We start from the raw sequence: 14,698 nt of genomic DNA on the forward strand, positions 1-14,698 counted from the left end.
GTTGACGGACTTCGATCGATGCTTCATCATGCACCTGTGCGGGTTGATGGGCTAGTACAAAGCAGACCGTCAACTCATACACCACCAGCAGCAGTATACCATAAACGTATCCACTCCTCTCGGCCACTGTTGCGGCGGCCCATCACAGTCCATAAATCACAATGAATCAACGAGCAGTAAATCATCAACGTTCTGTACATGCAGAGTAGAGGCCGTAAAAGCTCATTTCATTGCATCAACCCAACGTTCATAAGGAAAAAAAGGAATCAAGTTGTTGACCACAACGACCTCATCCCTTGAAAACGCCAAAAAAAAATAAAACTCCATCTCCGTAGGTAGTCTATTTAGGATCCCAACCCTTGACACCTCCTGCCCAAACCCAGTTCAAAACCACATAACACCCGTCGCATCGCAAGTCCTCCTCTCTATTCATCGTCGCTCTCCAACAAATCATCGACAACATCCTTTGGCGCCGCTTTCCTCGGCCTCCCCCTACTGCGGCGAGGGCCAGCCCCCTCGTCTTGCTCTGCCGTCGTCGCCCGACTAGCACTGGCCCTCTTCGCCGGTGTCCTCCTCTTCTTCTCCGCTGACGACTCGCCCGCCGCCGCCGCCGCCGCCTTCTTACCTGAGCCCGGCGTCCTCTTCTTCTTCTCCGCTGACGACTCGCCCGCCGCCGCCGCCTTCTTACCTGAGCCCGGCGGCCTGCCGCGTCTCTTCAGCTTCGGTTGTTCCTCGTCCAGCTCCATCTCTTCTTCCTCGAGCTTGACCTTTGTCGCAGGCTCGACTTCAGGCTCCGGCTCCGGCTCCGGCTCCGGTTCCTTCTTCTTCCTACCGCGCCTCTTAGGCTGCGGCTGTGGCGGCGGCGTCGGTGTCGGCGGCTTCACGACAGTCTCTTCCTCATCGTCTTCCTCATCGTCTCCCTTTTCTTCTTCTCCTTCCTCTTCCTCTTCCTCCTGCTGCTCGTCGTCGTCTTCCTCGTCGACGTCCATCTCATCTCCAGGTGGCATCACGGTCCCCTCGGCATCGACATCCGCCATGGTCTCGTCTTGCAGTTGCATTTGGATCTGCTCCTCGATACTCAGGGGCACCGGTCTCGCGTCCTGCACCACGGTATCGTCCTTGTCTTCCTCGACGTCCTCCTTGGTCTCTTCGCCCTCTTCTTCCACGACGGACATCTCATCCACGTCGCCCGCGACGGACGGAGCCTCGGCCTCGGTGGCATCGGCGACGGATGCCGCTTCCTCGTTGACGGTGGCGTTGCCGTCGTCTTCCTTGTCGGGCTCGGCTTCGTCCGCGTCAGGGCCGACCGTGCCGCTGTTGTCGGGCTTCTCGGACGGAGCGGACAGCTTGGCGAGGGCGTTGGCGAACTTGGTGAAGGCGTTGCGTGCGGTGACGTCGGTTGAGGCCAGCCGGCTGTCAAGGCTTTCTGGGACGAGATCGTTGACCGTTTCGATCTTCTTGGGAGAACTTGACGGGTGCACATGCACCTTGCCGAGCATGGATACATAAACCTTCTTCTCGTCCCCTGAGATGAGTTAGTGTCTATCGGAGAAGGCGTATAGTGACATGATACTTACTGGTTGTTCCAGGGGTAAGGATTTTCTCGAGGAGATCATTGGCGAGGAGTAGATGCGCGTCTCCCGGAAGTACCATGATGGGCTCTCCGGTGGGAAGCTTTCTTCCATTTGACTGATCCGTGCCGACGATTTTACGCCCATCGGTCCAATCGACGAGTTGGCTTCCAATAACACCAATGCCCACCATCTCGACGTCTTCCTCTTCTAGTTCTTCTTGTACGCCCCTCAGTGCGTGGACGACAGAAACTGTTATGCTTGCCATCCGCTCCGCATGGTCCGTCGAAGAGTGGCAGTAGACTGGCAAGAAATAGGCCAACGCTTGGCGAAGCCCCGGGTTGTGCAGCGATTCGGGGTTGAAATATGCAATGGTGAGAGCCTTGAGGAGATCCGTGTCCCGTAGAATGTTGAGGAGCATGAGCTTGCTAGCAGCAACAACGCCCGTCGTCGCAACGCCGGGGTCGTCAGCCCTGATTGCCTTGAAGAACATTTTGTAAATGAGCTTGAGAAGCGGGTTCGCTGGAGGGTTTAATTCCGAAGCGTCGGCATCTGCAGGTGGAGCAAGTAGTTGTGGATGGGTAGTTAGAATGTCGGTAATAATTTGGAGTGCAATGGTCTGCAATGCCTCATGGCCCTTGGCAAAGCAATGAAGAAAAAGGGCAAGGTTTTCCTGGGCAATGTTCTTTTGACTATGTTAGTGACGTTCATTCAGTCATGTTAGTCTGGGCAGAGACTCACCTTGCTCAGAAGGCAGCATAGTCCCAGGCAGACGAAGCCACGCTCTCTAATGGGCGCTTCTTGAGAGCGGACAGCGGGCACCACCAAATTATTCAACATGGTAATGAGTGCACTGTTCGACTCGAGCTCACACTGCACGTTCTGCAGCAGGCACTGAGCGATATGAAGGCATTTCATGTTGACCATGATCTCGCGGACAGCCCGTTCTTCTTCGGCCGAATCCAGGTCTTCTTCGGTCATGTCCGGGTTCTTTTTCTTCAGCTTGTCCCTCATGCTGCTTTCCTCATGCTCTTCGTTGAGGTCAGAGCGTGCTGAATGGAAGCTCTCGGCATCAGCCTCATCGAGTTCATCGCCCAGGATGGTATCGTGAACGTCTGCAATAGCCTCAAGCACAATCCCGCAGAACTCACGCTCACCTGCGACGTTGTCGCCACAGACGGTACGAAGGATTTCCGCGGCCAGTTTAGTGCATTCTTCTGGAAGCTCCGGAATGGCAAGAGCTTCACGCATGGTTGAGAACATCTTTCTGCGGCCGATCTCATCCGTGTAGTCAAGCGTAAGGGCGATGTGGAAAAGCTGCTCGACGCAGAACTCTTGCTGGACGGTTTCCTCCTCGACCTCCGGATCATCGTCTTCTGCCACTTTTTGGACACCCTGGATGAGCTTCTGGATGTGTTTCTGAATCAGGTAGCCGTATTTGGTGACCTCGGGCATCTTATCCTCAAGAATTGTCTGGAGCCTGCTGTCTCCGCTGTTGCGGCAAAAGTCGTTGAATGAGCGCGCGATGAAAGCGCTTTCAGGAGCCAGGTCGTCCCAGAATGAGTCCTCAAAACTGATCTGCTCACAATAATCAGGCCGTCCATCCCAGAATTCCTTCATGGCATCGTGAGCAACACCACCCTCGATGCCTGAATTGGAGACGTCGATACGCTCGAGAAGCTCCATGAGGGCATCAAAGCTCGGCTTCGACAGCTGCTTCACGGCAGAATTGCTGTCTTGGGTGGCTTCCGGCACGCCTGCACAGTCCTCGATCCAGCGCTCGCGGAACAGACGGGCAGTAGCCTTGCGCACATTTTCATCACGGTCTCTCAAGCCCCAGCGCAGAAGTTTCTCTCGGTGAGTCAGCGACAGGTGGCGGAAATCACCACACGCAGGAAGCAAGCGAGAGTAGAGTACTCTTCTAGTGGCAGGATCGAGGTCTCTGGCGCGCTCGAGCAGGTATGGTAGAGTCGTAGGAGTAAGGGGCAGGTTGAGCAGCAATGACCGACGGACCTCAGCAGCCGGGTCGTTTTGCAGCGCGTTCAAGAGCCGCACGAGAAGACCTTTCGCGCTGTCTTCGTCATCGCTGTCCTCGTCTTCTTCATCATCGCCGTCCGCGAGGCGGCCCAGGCCCAAGATTGCCTGGACACGCACCTGAGCCTCCTTGTCCTGAAGCCTCTTGAGCAGGCCCAAGCGAATGAGCGGGAAAAGCTCGTCGTCGATAGAATCGAGCGTGTTGAGGATGTGCGAGATTATTTGCGTCGACCTGAATCGAACGACCTTGTCCTTGGCCGTGAGGAGCGGGATCAGAGCGCGAAGGAGGTAGCTGGTCAAGCGACTGCTAGGTGTCGAGGGAAATGTGCTCTCGTCCGGATCTGCTTCGTGGGCGATTTGATTGTCTGACTAGGTGAGCATCCAGTGTTCCTCTGGGCCAAGCCCGGCCTGCTTACCTTTGTCGCTCGAATGCTTCAGGAACAAAGCCACAAACTTGATGACACGATCGCCTACGGGCTCGCTCTTCTTGACGGGCAGGACGCGCAGAAGGCAGCGACCGACCTCAGTGGTGAAGTCCTCCTCGCCGAAATCTTCGTCGGACTGTTGCTTCTTGGGCTTGACGGGCTCATAGCAACAGGCTTCCTGGACCTTGCGCAATTGCACGACGAGCTTGCGCTGGGTGGCAGTCGTGCGCTGGGCGTCGCCGAATATGCGGCAGACGTGGTCGCGCAGAGAAGTGGGTTCGCCCTCATCGGGGATCTCAACCGCGTTGGAGCGAGTAGCCCTGGAGTTGCGCGACCGGGCGGTGGCAGCTGGTTTCGCAGCGCCGGCGGCGCCGGACGCGCGCGCCCTTCGCCTGTCTGCTACGCGGCCGGGCATGGGGTCGGCGTGGGGAATCGATGGGGAGCTTGCCGTGGCGTGTCGGCGGCGGAGTTGTTTACCAGTCGCGCGCGGGCGGTGTTTACCTACCGTGTCGCAGTCTTGGCGTCGGTCGCCGCCGCAGAGCTCCCCGGCGGCGCTAGTACTTAGGCCTTGCGTAATCGGCGGCTCCAAAGTTCGCGCCCCTCCCTCTCATCACTCACTCCCCGCTCCGACAACGCTTCGCCATGTTCCGGACGCGCGTGCTGCGGTTCGCCGCCACTGCCTACCGCGCCGCTGAGAACATCTCGCAGATCGAGGCTGCTCAGCAGTATGCCATTGGCATCTCCAAGGCCCAGGGCGTCACCCAGCGCGGCTTCATCGACGGTGCGCTTCCCCGCCACCATTTGTAAGCCATTGGTTGCTGACTAGGTCCTCCACAGCCATCGGCAAGACTCCCCTCATCCGCCTGAAGAAGCTCTCCGACGAGACGGGCTGTGAGGTTCTCGGCAAGGCCGAGTTCCAGAATCCCGGCGGTTCCGTCAAGGACCGCGCCGCCCTCTACGTCGTCGAGAATGCCGAGAAGCAGGGTCTGTTGAAGGCTGGTGGCACCGTGGTCGAGGGCACTGCTGGCAACACCGGCATTGGCCTCGCCCATGTCTGCCGCTCCAAGGGCTACAAGCTGGTCATCTACATGCCGAACACCCAGTCGCAGGGCAAGATCGACCTGCTCAGGCTCCTGGGCGCCGAGGTCTACCCCGTCCCCGCCGTCGCCTTCGACAACCCCCAGAACTACAACCACCAGGCCAAGAGGCACGCTGAGGCCATGGACAACGCCGTGTGGACCAACCAGTTCGATAACATTGCAAACCGCCAGGCGCACATCGAGACCACTGGCCCGGAGATTTGGTACCAGACCGGTGGCAAGATTGACGCTTTCACCTGCGCCACTGGCACTGCCGGAACTCTCGCCGGTGTCACGAGGTACTTGAAGGAGAAGTCCGATGGTCGTGTCAAGTCCTTCCTGGCCGATCCACCGGGCTCCGTGCTTCATTCGTACATCCAGAGCGGCGGAAAACTCACTGAGCGAAGTGGTGGCTCCATCACCGAGGGCATCGGTCAGGGCCGCATCACGGACAACTTGAAACCCGATATTGGCCTTGTTGACGGCTCGGTGCACATCCCGGATGAGGAGTCGATTGCCATGGTTTACCGCTGCCTCGACGAGGAGGGCCTGTATCTTGGTGCTAGCTCTGCTCTGAATGTCGTTGCTGCCAAGAAGGTTGCCGAGAAGCTCGGAAAGGGCAACACTGTTGTCACTATTCTTTGCGATGGTGCCTACAGATATGCTGATAGGCTGTTCTCGAAGAAGTGGTTGACCGAGAAGAAGCTCCTTGACTCGATACCTCAGCACCTGCATAAGTACATTGTCCTGCAGTGATACTGCCATACCTCTGTTTTCGCGAAAATCCACAATGGATCAAGCGATATTGTGTAAATAGCCCAACTAGACCCTCTCAGACCTGGTCATATGTCCTTCACTAACCGCTTCGCTACATCTGAGCATGTCAGCCTAGATAGTCACCAAACGGCAAGTCAAGGACATCTGGCGGGCCGTGCCATGTTCGAGGCTGCCGACCTGAATCTGAATGCATAGGACATGGTTTGAATAATTGCCACAGGTCAGAGATAAACAACGCTGGGGAAGGTGCGAACGGTTTCCATTCGCGGCTTCTTTCATCAATGAAGACTTGGTCGGGGGACGACTTCCTCCATTGGGAGACACGCGCAACCAAAATCAACTCGAAGCCGGTGATCACATTCATCCATCAAACAGCCCAACAAGCATATATCGCTCCCCGACTTATATCACAACTCGCTTTAGTCAAGCCGTTCGGTTTTCCCAGTCGTTCCATTGCTATCACAGCCCGGGGATGCCTATGTTCTCGTTTCTACTCAACAATCATATCCAGAACCCAGATTTCAAGACAGTCTCTTGCTTGACAGCGCTTTGAGCCACAGGAGGTCAACACAAACCCCCTCCAAACCACAGCAAGGAGCCGCCTTTCCCGTCACCTTTTCGGCAATCTGCATATGCCCCCAGAGTGCCGCCTTTATTCAAGACAGACCAGAACACGGTTATCACCAGGTTTACGCTGAACCACTCTGCTACATTTCTACGAGGGCCGACACCGTTCGGCGGTCCCACACAGCGAAGTGAACCAACGTCCGCAGAACGGGGGGTAACCTGAGAGGTCCGCGATCCGAACACCGAGTCGTGATGGACGGACAACGGGCAATACTCTCGCCACAAGAGATTTCCAGGATTGGACCGTTCAGTGATCCATGGCGTCGCTTCCTTGGCCTCGTAAACACCCTTTCCGTTACCGGCGTGTTCAGCTCGGCCTTATACTCCGAGGTGCAAACCTGTGTCCGGGTGGCGCTCGCCGCTACACTCCAAGTTGGAGCCTTGCGTCGCAGGCATAATTCTTCGGCTAGGCTCACAGAACCTAATGGGCACAGTAGACCCGATGAGATGTACTTTCGATCTCTTGAGCAGCTCTTTCTCCAGTACGAGGTGTTCCGCTTGGTTCGCGGCATTCTTAAACGACCCCACACACATGACCCACATTCAACGAACCAAACACGCTGTGATGGGTCGCGCTGCCCGTCTCTCTTTGTGCTGCACACAGAGCTCACTAGCTTCCGCGAGGCGAGACGGCCCGTTGCGTTTGTAGGGCACACGGTCCATGATCCAGTCGATGGCCCCTTGCACATGGTCCAGCAAATCATGTCCTTGCGGCAAGCAATGATCCAAAACGATCTTTACGATATAGTGTCGGATGAGATTGCTCGCTTTGTTTCAAGAATCAGTGCCCTGACCATCGACGATCAAGAATGGGACGAGTGTGCAGCTCAAGTCAACAACCTGCGCTGGAATTATACGGGCTATGGACTCGACGGCGCTCAAGACGATGGTCCTGGACTTTCTCGGAGCGAAAGCAGCCAAGATTATGGCCCAAATAACACTAGTTTCGACAGAGCGGGCGGTCTTGAGGCACAATCAGCACGCCAACGTCTCCATTCCCGTCCTGCGCCGTCGCTCGACACGCCCAGCAGCCCACCGCCTCCATATTATCCTCCCAACTACGATGTACGGCTGCAGCGTACGCCTGTCAGGCTTCCACCTCGCGATGCTTACCAAAGACGGCCCCACCGTTCCCAACCCATGTATGAAGGTGCCTCCTCCGACCCAGAATCCTACTTGTCCGTCAGCAACTCCATAACCCCGCCCCCCAGCCCACTGGTCACACCCCCCGACGTAACCGCTCGAGCTCCCCCCACATCCGTCATCGCGGTCACGAACTTCTTCACCACGAACCGCAACAACAACAACAACAACAACAACAACAACCCCGACGCCACCATCCGCCGCAGCCTCAACATCACAGACAACAACAACAACAACAACAACAACAACCCCATCGCCCTCACATATTTCCCCCGCTCCTCCCCACCCCCCTCCACCATCGTATCCCCCCTCTCCCCACCCACGACCCCCACGAGCTCCACGAGCCCCACCCCCACCGCCCCTCCCTTTCCCACTCCCACTCCCTCTCCCTCCCCCCCTCCCCCTCCCCCTCCCCCTCCCTTCCCCCCTCCCCCACCCACTCCCTTCCACCCCACCAACGCCTCCGCCGCCGGCCCGCCGCCCACCGCCGCCGAAATCGCGTACCTCCACGCCGCCAGCCACGCGCTCGAGATGGACAGGCAGGGGCAGCAGGGCCAGCAGCTGGACAGGCAGGGGCAGCAGGGCCAGCAGCTGGACAGGCAGGGGCAGCAGCGGCAGCGGCAGCGGCAGTGGCAGTGGCAACAGCGGCACGTGCCGCCGCCTATGGTGCGGAGGGCGTTGGCGGCGCATGTGCAGAGGCTGCTGGATCGGGTGGGGCCGGTGGGGGGCGTGGAGAGGGCGGAGGCGTGGGAGGAGAGGGGGGAGGTGTTGAGGGGGTTTGAGAGGGGGTGGGGGGTGGAGATGGGGTGGGTTGGGGGTGAGGAGGGGGGTGAGGAAGGGGAGGAAGAGGGGGTGAGGGAGGGTGGAAGGGGAAGTGGTGGTAGTGGTGGTGGTGAGGAGGGGAGGGTGCGTTTGTGGAGTGGGGATGGAGCTGTTGGTTATGGTGGTGGTGGAGAGGAATTAGAGGAAGGAGATTTGGTGGAAGATGGGGCAGTGGGTGATGATGAGCGGTCGGATTGGGATGATTATGATTATTTGGATTTGTCTGATGATGAATGGGCTTAACCCCATCAATCAACTCTTGTTTGTGCGCGAGGGGATGTCATTGTGCGTTGCAAAAACATTGAGCCCATCCGGATCTCTTTCGTGGTGATCATGTACACCGTAGTTGCGCGGGTAGCTGGATTCAATAATGTTTGGGCCCAGGTGCAAGTCTTGGAACGAAGACAAATTCGTTCAAGTGTGATATTCAACTGCAGAATTTTCGCATTGAGTGACTCCTCTTATTCAGACACTATCGTCATTAACATTCTATGCATTACATCGTTGACAGTATATCCAGACTTTTTTTTCTTCCGATTCCTCTTTTCAATTACGCTTCGAAGCTCCCCTCGTACAGCATCCGCCTCTCTGCCGACGAGGAGCTCGTCGTCACATTCCCGACCACGGTCCCGTTCTCATTCTCATACTGCGCCCATGCGCTATCAAGACCCCAAACGGCGACGCTCACCTGCGCACCCTCGGGCAGACCGGCCGTCCTGATCGCAAATATGCTGAGGGGCTCCACAGGGAAAAAGGTGGCGGTGGCGCTGGACGCGCCCTGGTCGACAAACAGCTCCATGATGGAGCGGTCGATGACGCCGGAGAGGGACCAGGAGCCGGTGGTGCCGAGCAGCTGCGAGGTGGAGAACTTGTCGGTGAAGAAGGGGTTGTCGAAGCCGCGGGTCTTGCCGCGGTCGAGCCAGAAGGGGTTGTCGCCGCCGAAGAAGTAGCCGCCGGAGACGGACTCGCCCGAAACGGGCGACAGCGCGGTGAAGTTGAGGGTGGCGGAGGTGCTGACGTCGGAGACGGATTCGGGCAGGCCAGTGACGTTGGCTTCGAAGTAGATGGCGTTGCTGGCGACGGAGCTGTAGTCAACGACCAGCGACGCGTTGACGAGAGAGTCGTTGGAGCCGAGTTCGGAGCCGATCACGGGGGACAGGTCGTAGGGCAGCGAGATGAGCGTCCAGCCCACGCGGTAGTTGTTGGCCAGATAGTTGCGGCGCGGCAGTGACATAACAGACCGCCAACCCTCGTCTCCCGTCGGCACGACTGAGGTGTACTGCCAGTTGCTGGCCCAGGCAATGGAGATGGCGTCGGAGCCGGCGGGCGTGCCGTAGAAGAATTGGCCGGCGTAATTGTCCTTCGCAAAGTCGGCTATGCGGGCAGCGCCATCGACGGCAGTGAAGTGGGTACCGTTGAAGGTACCGGGAAAGTATTCCATGATGGAGCCACCTTGCGGTGCGCCGGGGTTGATGGAGATGGTAAGGACGTACATGGTCTCGTCCGAGCCTTCAACAGGAATCTCAACCATGTTTGGACACTCGTACTGCAGACCGAGCAGGCCGTGGTGGGAGAAGTTGGAGGCGTGAGTCCACTCCTTCAAGTCGGGCGAGGTAAAGATTCCGATGACAAAGTCCTGCGAGTAGGCGAGGACCATGACCCAGTGGTCCTCATACCAGATGACCTTGGGGTCACGGACCTGTGTCGACGTGCTGTCGATTACAGGGTTGCCCTCGTAGGGGATGAAAGTGTAGCCACCATCATACGAGTAGGCGATCTCCTGGATTTGCTTGGTGGGCGTGTTCAGCGTGTACATGGCTACAACGCCGTTGTCCTGGTCAGGGAAGAAGCCGGAAGTGTTGTTGACATCTACCACGGCTGATCCGGAGAAGATGTTGGACACACTGTCGGGCGGGAAGAGGGCAATTTGCTGGTTCTCCCAATGGTACAAGTCTTTGCTCGTGGCATGGCCCCAGTGTTGGTTGCCGGCCACGTTTTCTGTGGGGTTGTCTATTGAGCGAGTCAGAACTTGGCCTGTCCCCATGACAGCCGCGCAGAGGGGGGCTACGGACATTGGTAGTAGAGATGCCAGGTGCCGTTTGCGTCGAGGAAGCAGCCATTGGGATCATTCATGAATTTCTAAGCGTTTGATCAGTCCATGTCCGACCTTGAACGGCGAGAGGGCAAGACGACACACCTGCGGCGGGGAGAAATGGACTTGCGGCCTCAAAGCACCCGTGTAGTCGCCGGGAATCGGAGTGCCGGTGGGCACACCAGGCTGGGCGTAGACACTGGTGCTGGTCTGGGCATTTGTGCCAGCAAGCAGGGCAGCCACCGCGGCAGCCGTGTGCGAGACCTTCATGTTGAAGTTGAGTGCTGATGGAGGACCGGGAGGAGAGTGCGGGAATGCTGAAGAACTCGACTCGGATCAATTGCAGCGCGGCCATGATCCCTTTATAGTCGATGAGTGACGCCTGCCGGGGCGGCTTCGGCTTGGGGCCCGGCTGGACCGGTCACGATGGTGGTGGTGCGCTGAGCGGAGCCTCGCCATGTCTGCGGCTTTTCGGACCAGGTAGGACGGGCAGCCCCGCAGTCGAGGCGTTGAACGAGCGAGGCTCATCTGCCGGCAGCTCCGAGTGGACAGTCGGGGCGTGTTCCCTGCTGCAGCCGGCACGGCAGATCAGCGGTTCCTCGCAGGCTCGTCGCGCAGAAGAGCGGAGCTGGCTGGGCTGGTGGCGACGAGGGAAGCGGCTAAGGCTGGCAGGCCATGGCGGCCATGGCGGGGCTCCGCGAGTCGAGAAGGCACTGGCGCGCCCTCGCGGCGGGGAAACGACGACGCCTCTCGTCTGCCGCAAGCCACGACGACTACACACCTACAATCATCCATCGTTTCCCCGGATTCAGGCGTTGTTGCAACTCGTGCGGGGTGGGAAAGGCAAATGGCAGCCCTGGGCATTTCGGGCTGCAGGTGATTCGTGCACTTGCCCCGTCTGACCACCTGCACCGGCACTTCCCACTCTGTTCGGGCCTCTCTGCGCCAAGCTGCCTCTGCGCCAAGCTCCCCCAGCCTGCTCCGCTCTCTCTTCGCTCCTGGTTCCGGTAACCCTGCCGGCCCATCGCGCAAGGACCCTCCAGTCCGCGGCGAGTCCTCTGGAGGCCTGACTTCGTAAACAACAACACAGACCCAGCGTGACCGCAGTCATGACAGCCTTGGCCGGCGTATCCTCCCCTCTGGCCGATCACTGTTGAAGCAAAGTAGGCGGATACGAGAGGGGACGCTGCCGAGCGTCGTGAGAATATAAAATGGGCCTCCCCACTGGACCTCCACTAATTGCCTCTAGTCGCCCGCCGCCACACTCGCACTCGATCCTCCGCCTGCCGCTCCAAACAGACCCAACAAGATCCGCCCTGGAGCCTAGTTCCCGAGCCTCACGACCACCAGTGTAGCCCGTGCACTCGCCATCTCACCACAACGTCTTTCCTCCACCCAATATTGGCCCGCCAACATCCGAAACGACTGCTGCGCGCATGTCGCGAGTACCAAAATTGGCAAACCCGTCGCTTGCAGGATCTTTCCAACTACGGCAGTCACCGAGATCGTTGGGCCTACTGGATGAGCCGCCCCGGCATATACCACGGGGTTTTTCAATTCGCATATCACCCTTCTCCATGGCCGCCACCACGCTACGTGCCGTGCCGGTGACGCACATGTGGATACGATTTATCTGGGCTAACATCATATCAAACCATTCCGCCTGCTCACAAGACCTGCAGAGAGACTATACTCGGCACCATGGTGGATGAAGCCGTCCCGAGCCGACCTTGCTGCGCCGCTGCCAGTTTCCCCGCCTCCGCCATCCTTTCCCGAGTCGCTGTTTCCCCATGTTGAATGGTTTCTCCGACCCGCACCATCCCGTTTCCCCGTCGTTTCTCCGCTCTCTGGCTTGGTTTCGCCGGCTCTGCTGTTCCTCTGCTGACCTCCCGGCCGCATGCATTCCCTCAACAACCTGCAATCCAGCCGGAAATGTCGGATATTGATTTTCACGCGACAAACGGCCGTCTACGGAACTTGCGTTCGAGCTAGAGTTATCTCGAAAAGATGAATTGGAACAGTTCTAGGGAATGAAAGAAAGGCGGAAATACCTACCAAGGAATTATGCCAGAACAGGAACTCTCCTCGGGCCTTCATCTCATCCAGACCTGCCACGGAACCCTCCCAAAGCACCAATTCGCTTACAAGCCGAGGCGCCGACAACCACCCCTAGCTCCATCCCCTTCGTCAGTTCAGCATCGGCCGATTTTGTTGGTGCCGTGCCCGAGCGTGCGCGCACGAACACATACGGACGTCCAGACCCGCCCAATCGCCAAGGACCGGCTACATCTACTTGCACCCAACGCATGGTTGTCCAGGCGTTTTGTATGAGCACGTTCTGTTATCCCCACATACACCGCCTTGCTCCCTCGTGGCGTACATGGTCGAAGATGATGACGTGGTGTAACAGCTGCGGCAGCGGTGGAAGCTGTAGGGGACCCGCTTACTGTGTAGCTTTCGCTCGCGTGTTCACTCCAGCCGGCACCATCGGAAGCCACGAGCCTGCTGTGCCACAAAACGTGCTGGCTTATCCCTCATACATGACTAGTCAAATAGGGGCCTATCACTGCTTTTTTTTGCGAGCTAGCTGAAAGTCATGCAGTCAGCCGAGGACCTAGTGGAGAGGATATGTAACGTCTTGTCGCACTGGAAGAATGCAGTGTGTGACAGGCGTTTTGTCCAACAGCAAGCTGACATACGCTCGGACCCACTCAGAATCCCGGTACATAAGCGCCACGGGCCTTAAAGCTTCGGATGAGTTGCTCTCATGCAAAATCATTGCTAAAAGCCCGCTTCCTTCGGTCACTTTAGGCATCAACAACCACTCGACCCGATGTGTAACACATTAGTAGAGTTTGAAACAACCCAGCATGCTAGCCGGCAGTGATCTAAATTGTCTATGATCCTGGAACAGAAGGGGTAGGGAGCACGACATCCGACATCCGCCATCCACGTATCAGCTCAGGCTGGTTCCATTTGACCGTCGTCCTGCACGACTGTGGAGCCACAGATTATACACACGGGTTGCTTGTTACACAGCAACGAGAGAAGCCAGTCGCTTTGGGCTCGCATGTAAGTCACTCACCTTACAGAGCTCGAGCGCGTCTGGCATGGTTGCTTCCCACCTGCCTCGCATAGCCTTTAAACGACTGCGACCGCAGTATCTGCCGAGAAAATACGAATTTTCTCATGCGCGAGAGCCTGTTACATTATTTTGGCTCATGATCACGCTCACTCCAGTGCCCTTGATATGCAGTTGATTCCTGCAAAGCGAGCAGTCACTCCTGACCGACCCGAAAGAAGCACCGCAGTAGAAGTTGTACCGACTCGCACCTGTCTCGGCCAGTGAAAGTCGCCGGGTTAGATTTTGGCCCCTGTCTCTCAAGACAAAAAAAAAAAAAGGTACTCTCATCGGTTGGCAGGAGACTCAAACAAAAAACCCCAAAGGACATGGATAGCTTGGCCATCCAATGGTGATCTCCCGCATCGAGCTAGCGGAAACTATTCGACCGGTCTGAGCCTATCTTTGAGCTAGGTGACCGCTTGTCCGGCCGGCCGGCCGCTTCGGTCCCAGACAGACACATGGGCCGGGATATGAGAGTACTACGATCATACACATGAGAAGTTCAGGTTGTATCCACTTTCGAGAATTATCGAGACCATGAGCTGGTGCAGTGGTCAGAAAATAAAGTCTTTTGCTCTTGTGTGCAGCTGAACGTTTAGTCACTTCTGGAGGTAAAGTCTTTAAAGTGTCGAGCTAAAAAGCTGCCAGGATCATGGGTACCAGCGGTACGGTTTTGGTGCAAACAATAGGCGCGGGTCATCATGCGTGGTGAGGTCATCGCATACGACGAAGCGGTAGAGCTTCGCAAGGATCCGAGACATGTGTCCGGTCGCGTTGGTCTCCGCATGGTATGTACATACATACCAGGAAGAGCTGGAGAAAAAAGCACCGAAGACGAAAAAAAATCCAAAGATAAGATGAGCTATGATGCGGGCGAAGGTGCTATTGTTGCTCAAAGAGCCATATATACACCCATGACATCTTCGCTTGCTAAGAATATCCAGAGGGGTTTTCGATTTTATTCCGACTCCGACGCTTTGCTGAACTCGCGATCACAGGACTCG

At 57.3% G+C, this 14,698-nt stretch overlaps 4 protein-coding genes across 4 annotated transcripts; 2 read left to right on the forward strand and 2 right to left on the reverse strand.

Annotated features, from left to right (window-relative positions):
• Positions 1-425: 425 nt before the first annotated feature.
• BKCO1_3400091 (nuclear condensin complex subunit) lies at positions 426-4,445 on the reverse strand (the record flags this gene model as incomplete). The annotated part of the gene is made up of 4 exons (XM_020274714.1): positions 426-1,525; positions 1,578-2,256; positions 2,313-3,970; positions 4,022-4,445. The coding sequence occupies 4 exons, from the start codon at positions 4,443-4,445 to the stop codon at positions 426-428; spliced, it is 3,861 nt and encodes a 1,286-aa protein (XP_020129258.1).
• A 227-nt stretch (positions 4,446-4,672) lies between these two features.
• On the forward strand, positions 4,673-5,865 carry BKCO1_3400092 (cysteine synthase; the record flags this gene model as incomplete). Its single annotated transcript, XM_020274715.1, has 2 exons — positions 4,673-4,811; positions 4,868-5,865. The coding sequence occupies 2 exons, from the start codon at positions 4,673-4,675 to the stop codon at positions 5,863-5,865; spliced, it is 1,137 nt and encodes a 378-aa protein (XP_020129264.1).
• A 1,350-nt stretch (positions 5,866-7,215) lies between these two features.
• On the forward strand, positions 7,216-8,721 carry BKCO1_3400093 (uncharacterized protein; the record flags this gene model as incomplete). Its single annotated transcript, XM_020274716.1, has 1 exon — positions 7,216-8,721. One exon carries the CDS (start codon positions 7,216-7,218, stop codon positions 8,719-8,721), a length of 1,506 nt encoding a protein of 501 aa, XP_020129263.1.
• Positions 8,722-9,028: 307 nt separating this feature from the next.
• Positions 9,029-10,840, reverse strand: BKCO1_3400094 (beta-fructofuranosidase; the record flags this gene model as incomplete). Its single annotated transcript, XM_020274717.1, has 3 exons — positions 9,029-10,488; positions 10,551-10,617; positions 10,676-10,840. The coding sequence occupies 3 exons, from the start codon at positions 10,838-10,840 to the stop codon at positions 9,029-9,031; spliced, it is 1,692 nt and encodes a 563-aa protein (XP_020129257.1).
• Positions 10,841-14,698: the final 3,858 nt, after the last annotated feature.

The sequence above is a fragment of the Diplodia corticola genome (genome assembly GCF_001883845.1).
Source record: "Diplodia corticola strain CBS 112549 chromosome Unknown scaffold34, whole genome shotgun sequence".
NCBI lineage: Eukaryota > Fungi > Ascomycota > Dothideomycetes > Botryosphaeriales > Botryosphaeriaceae > Diplodia > Diplodia corticola.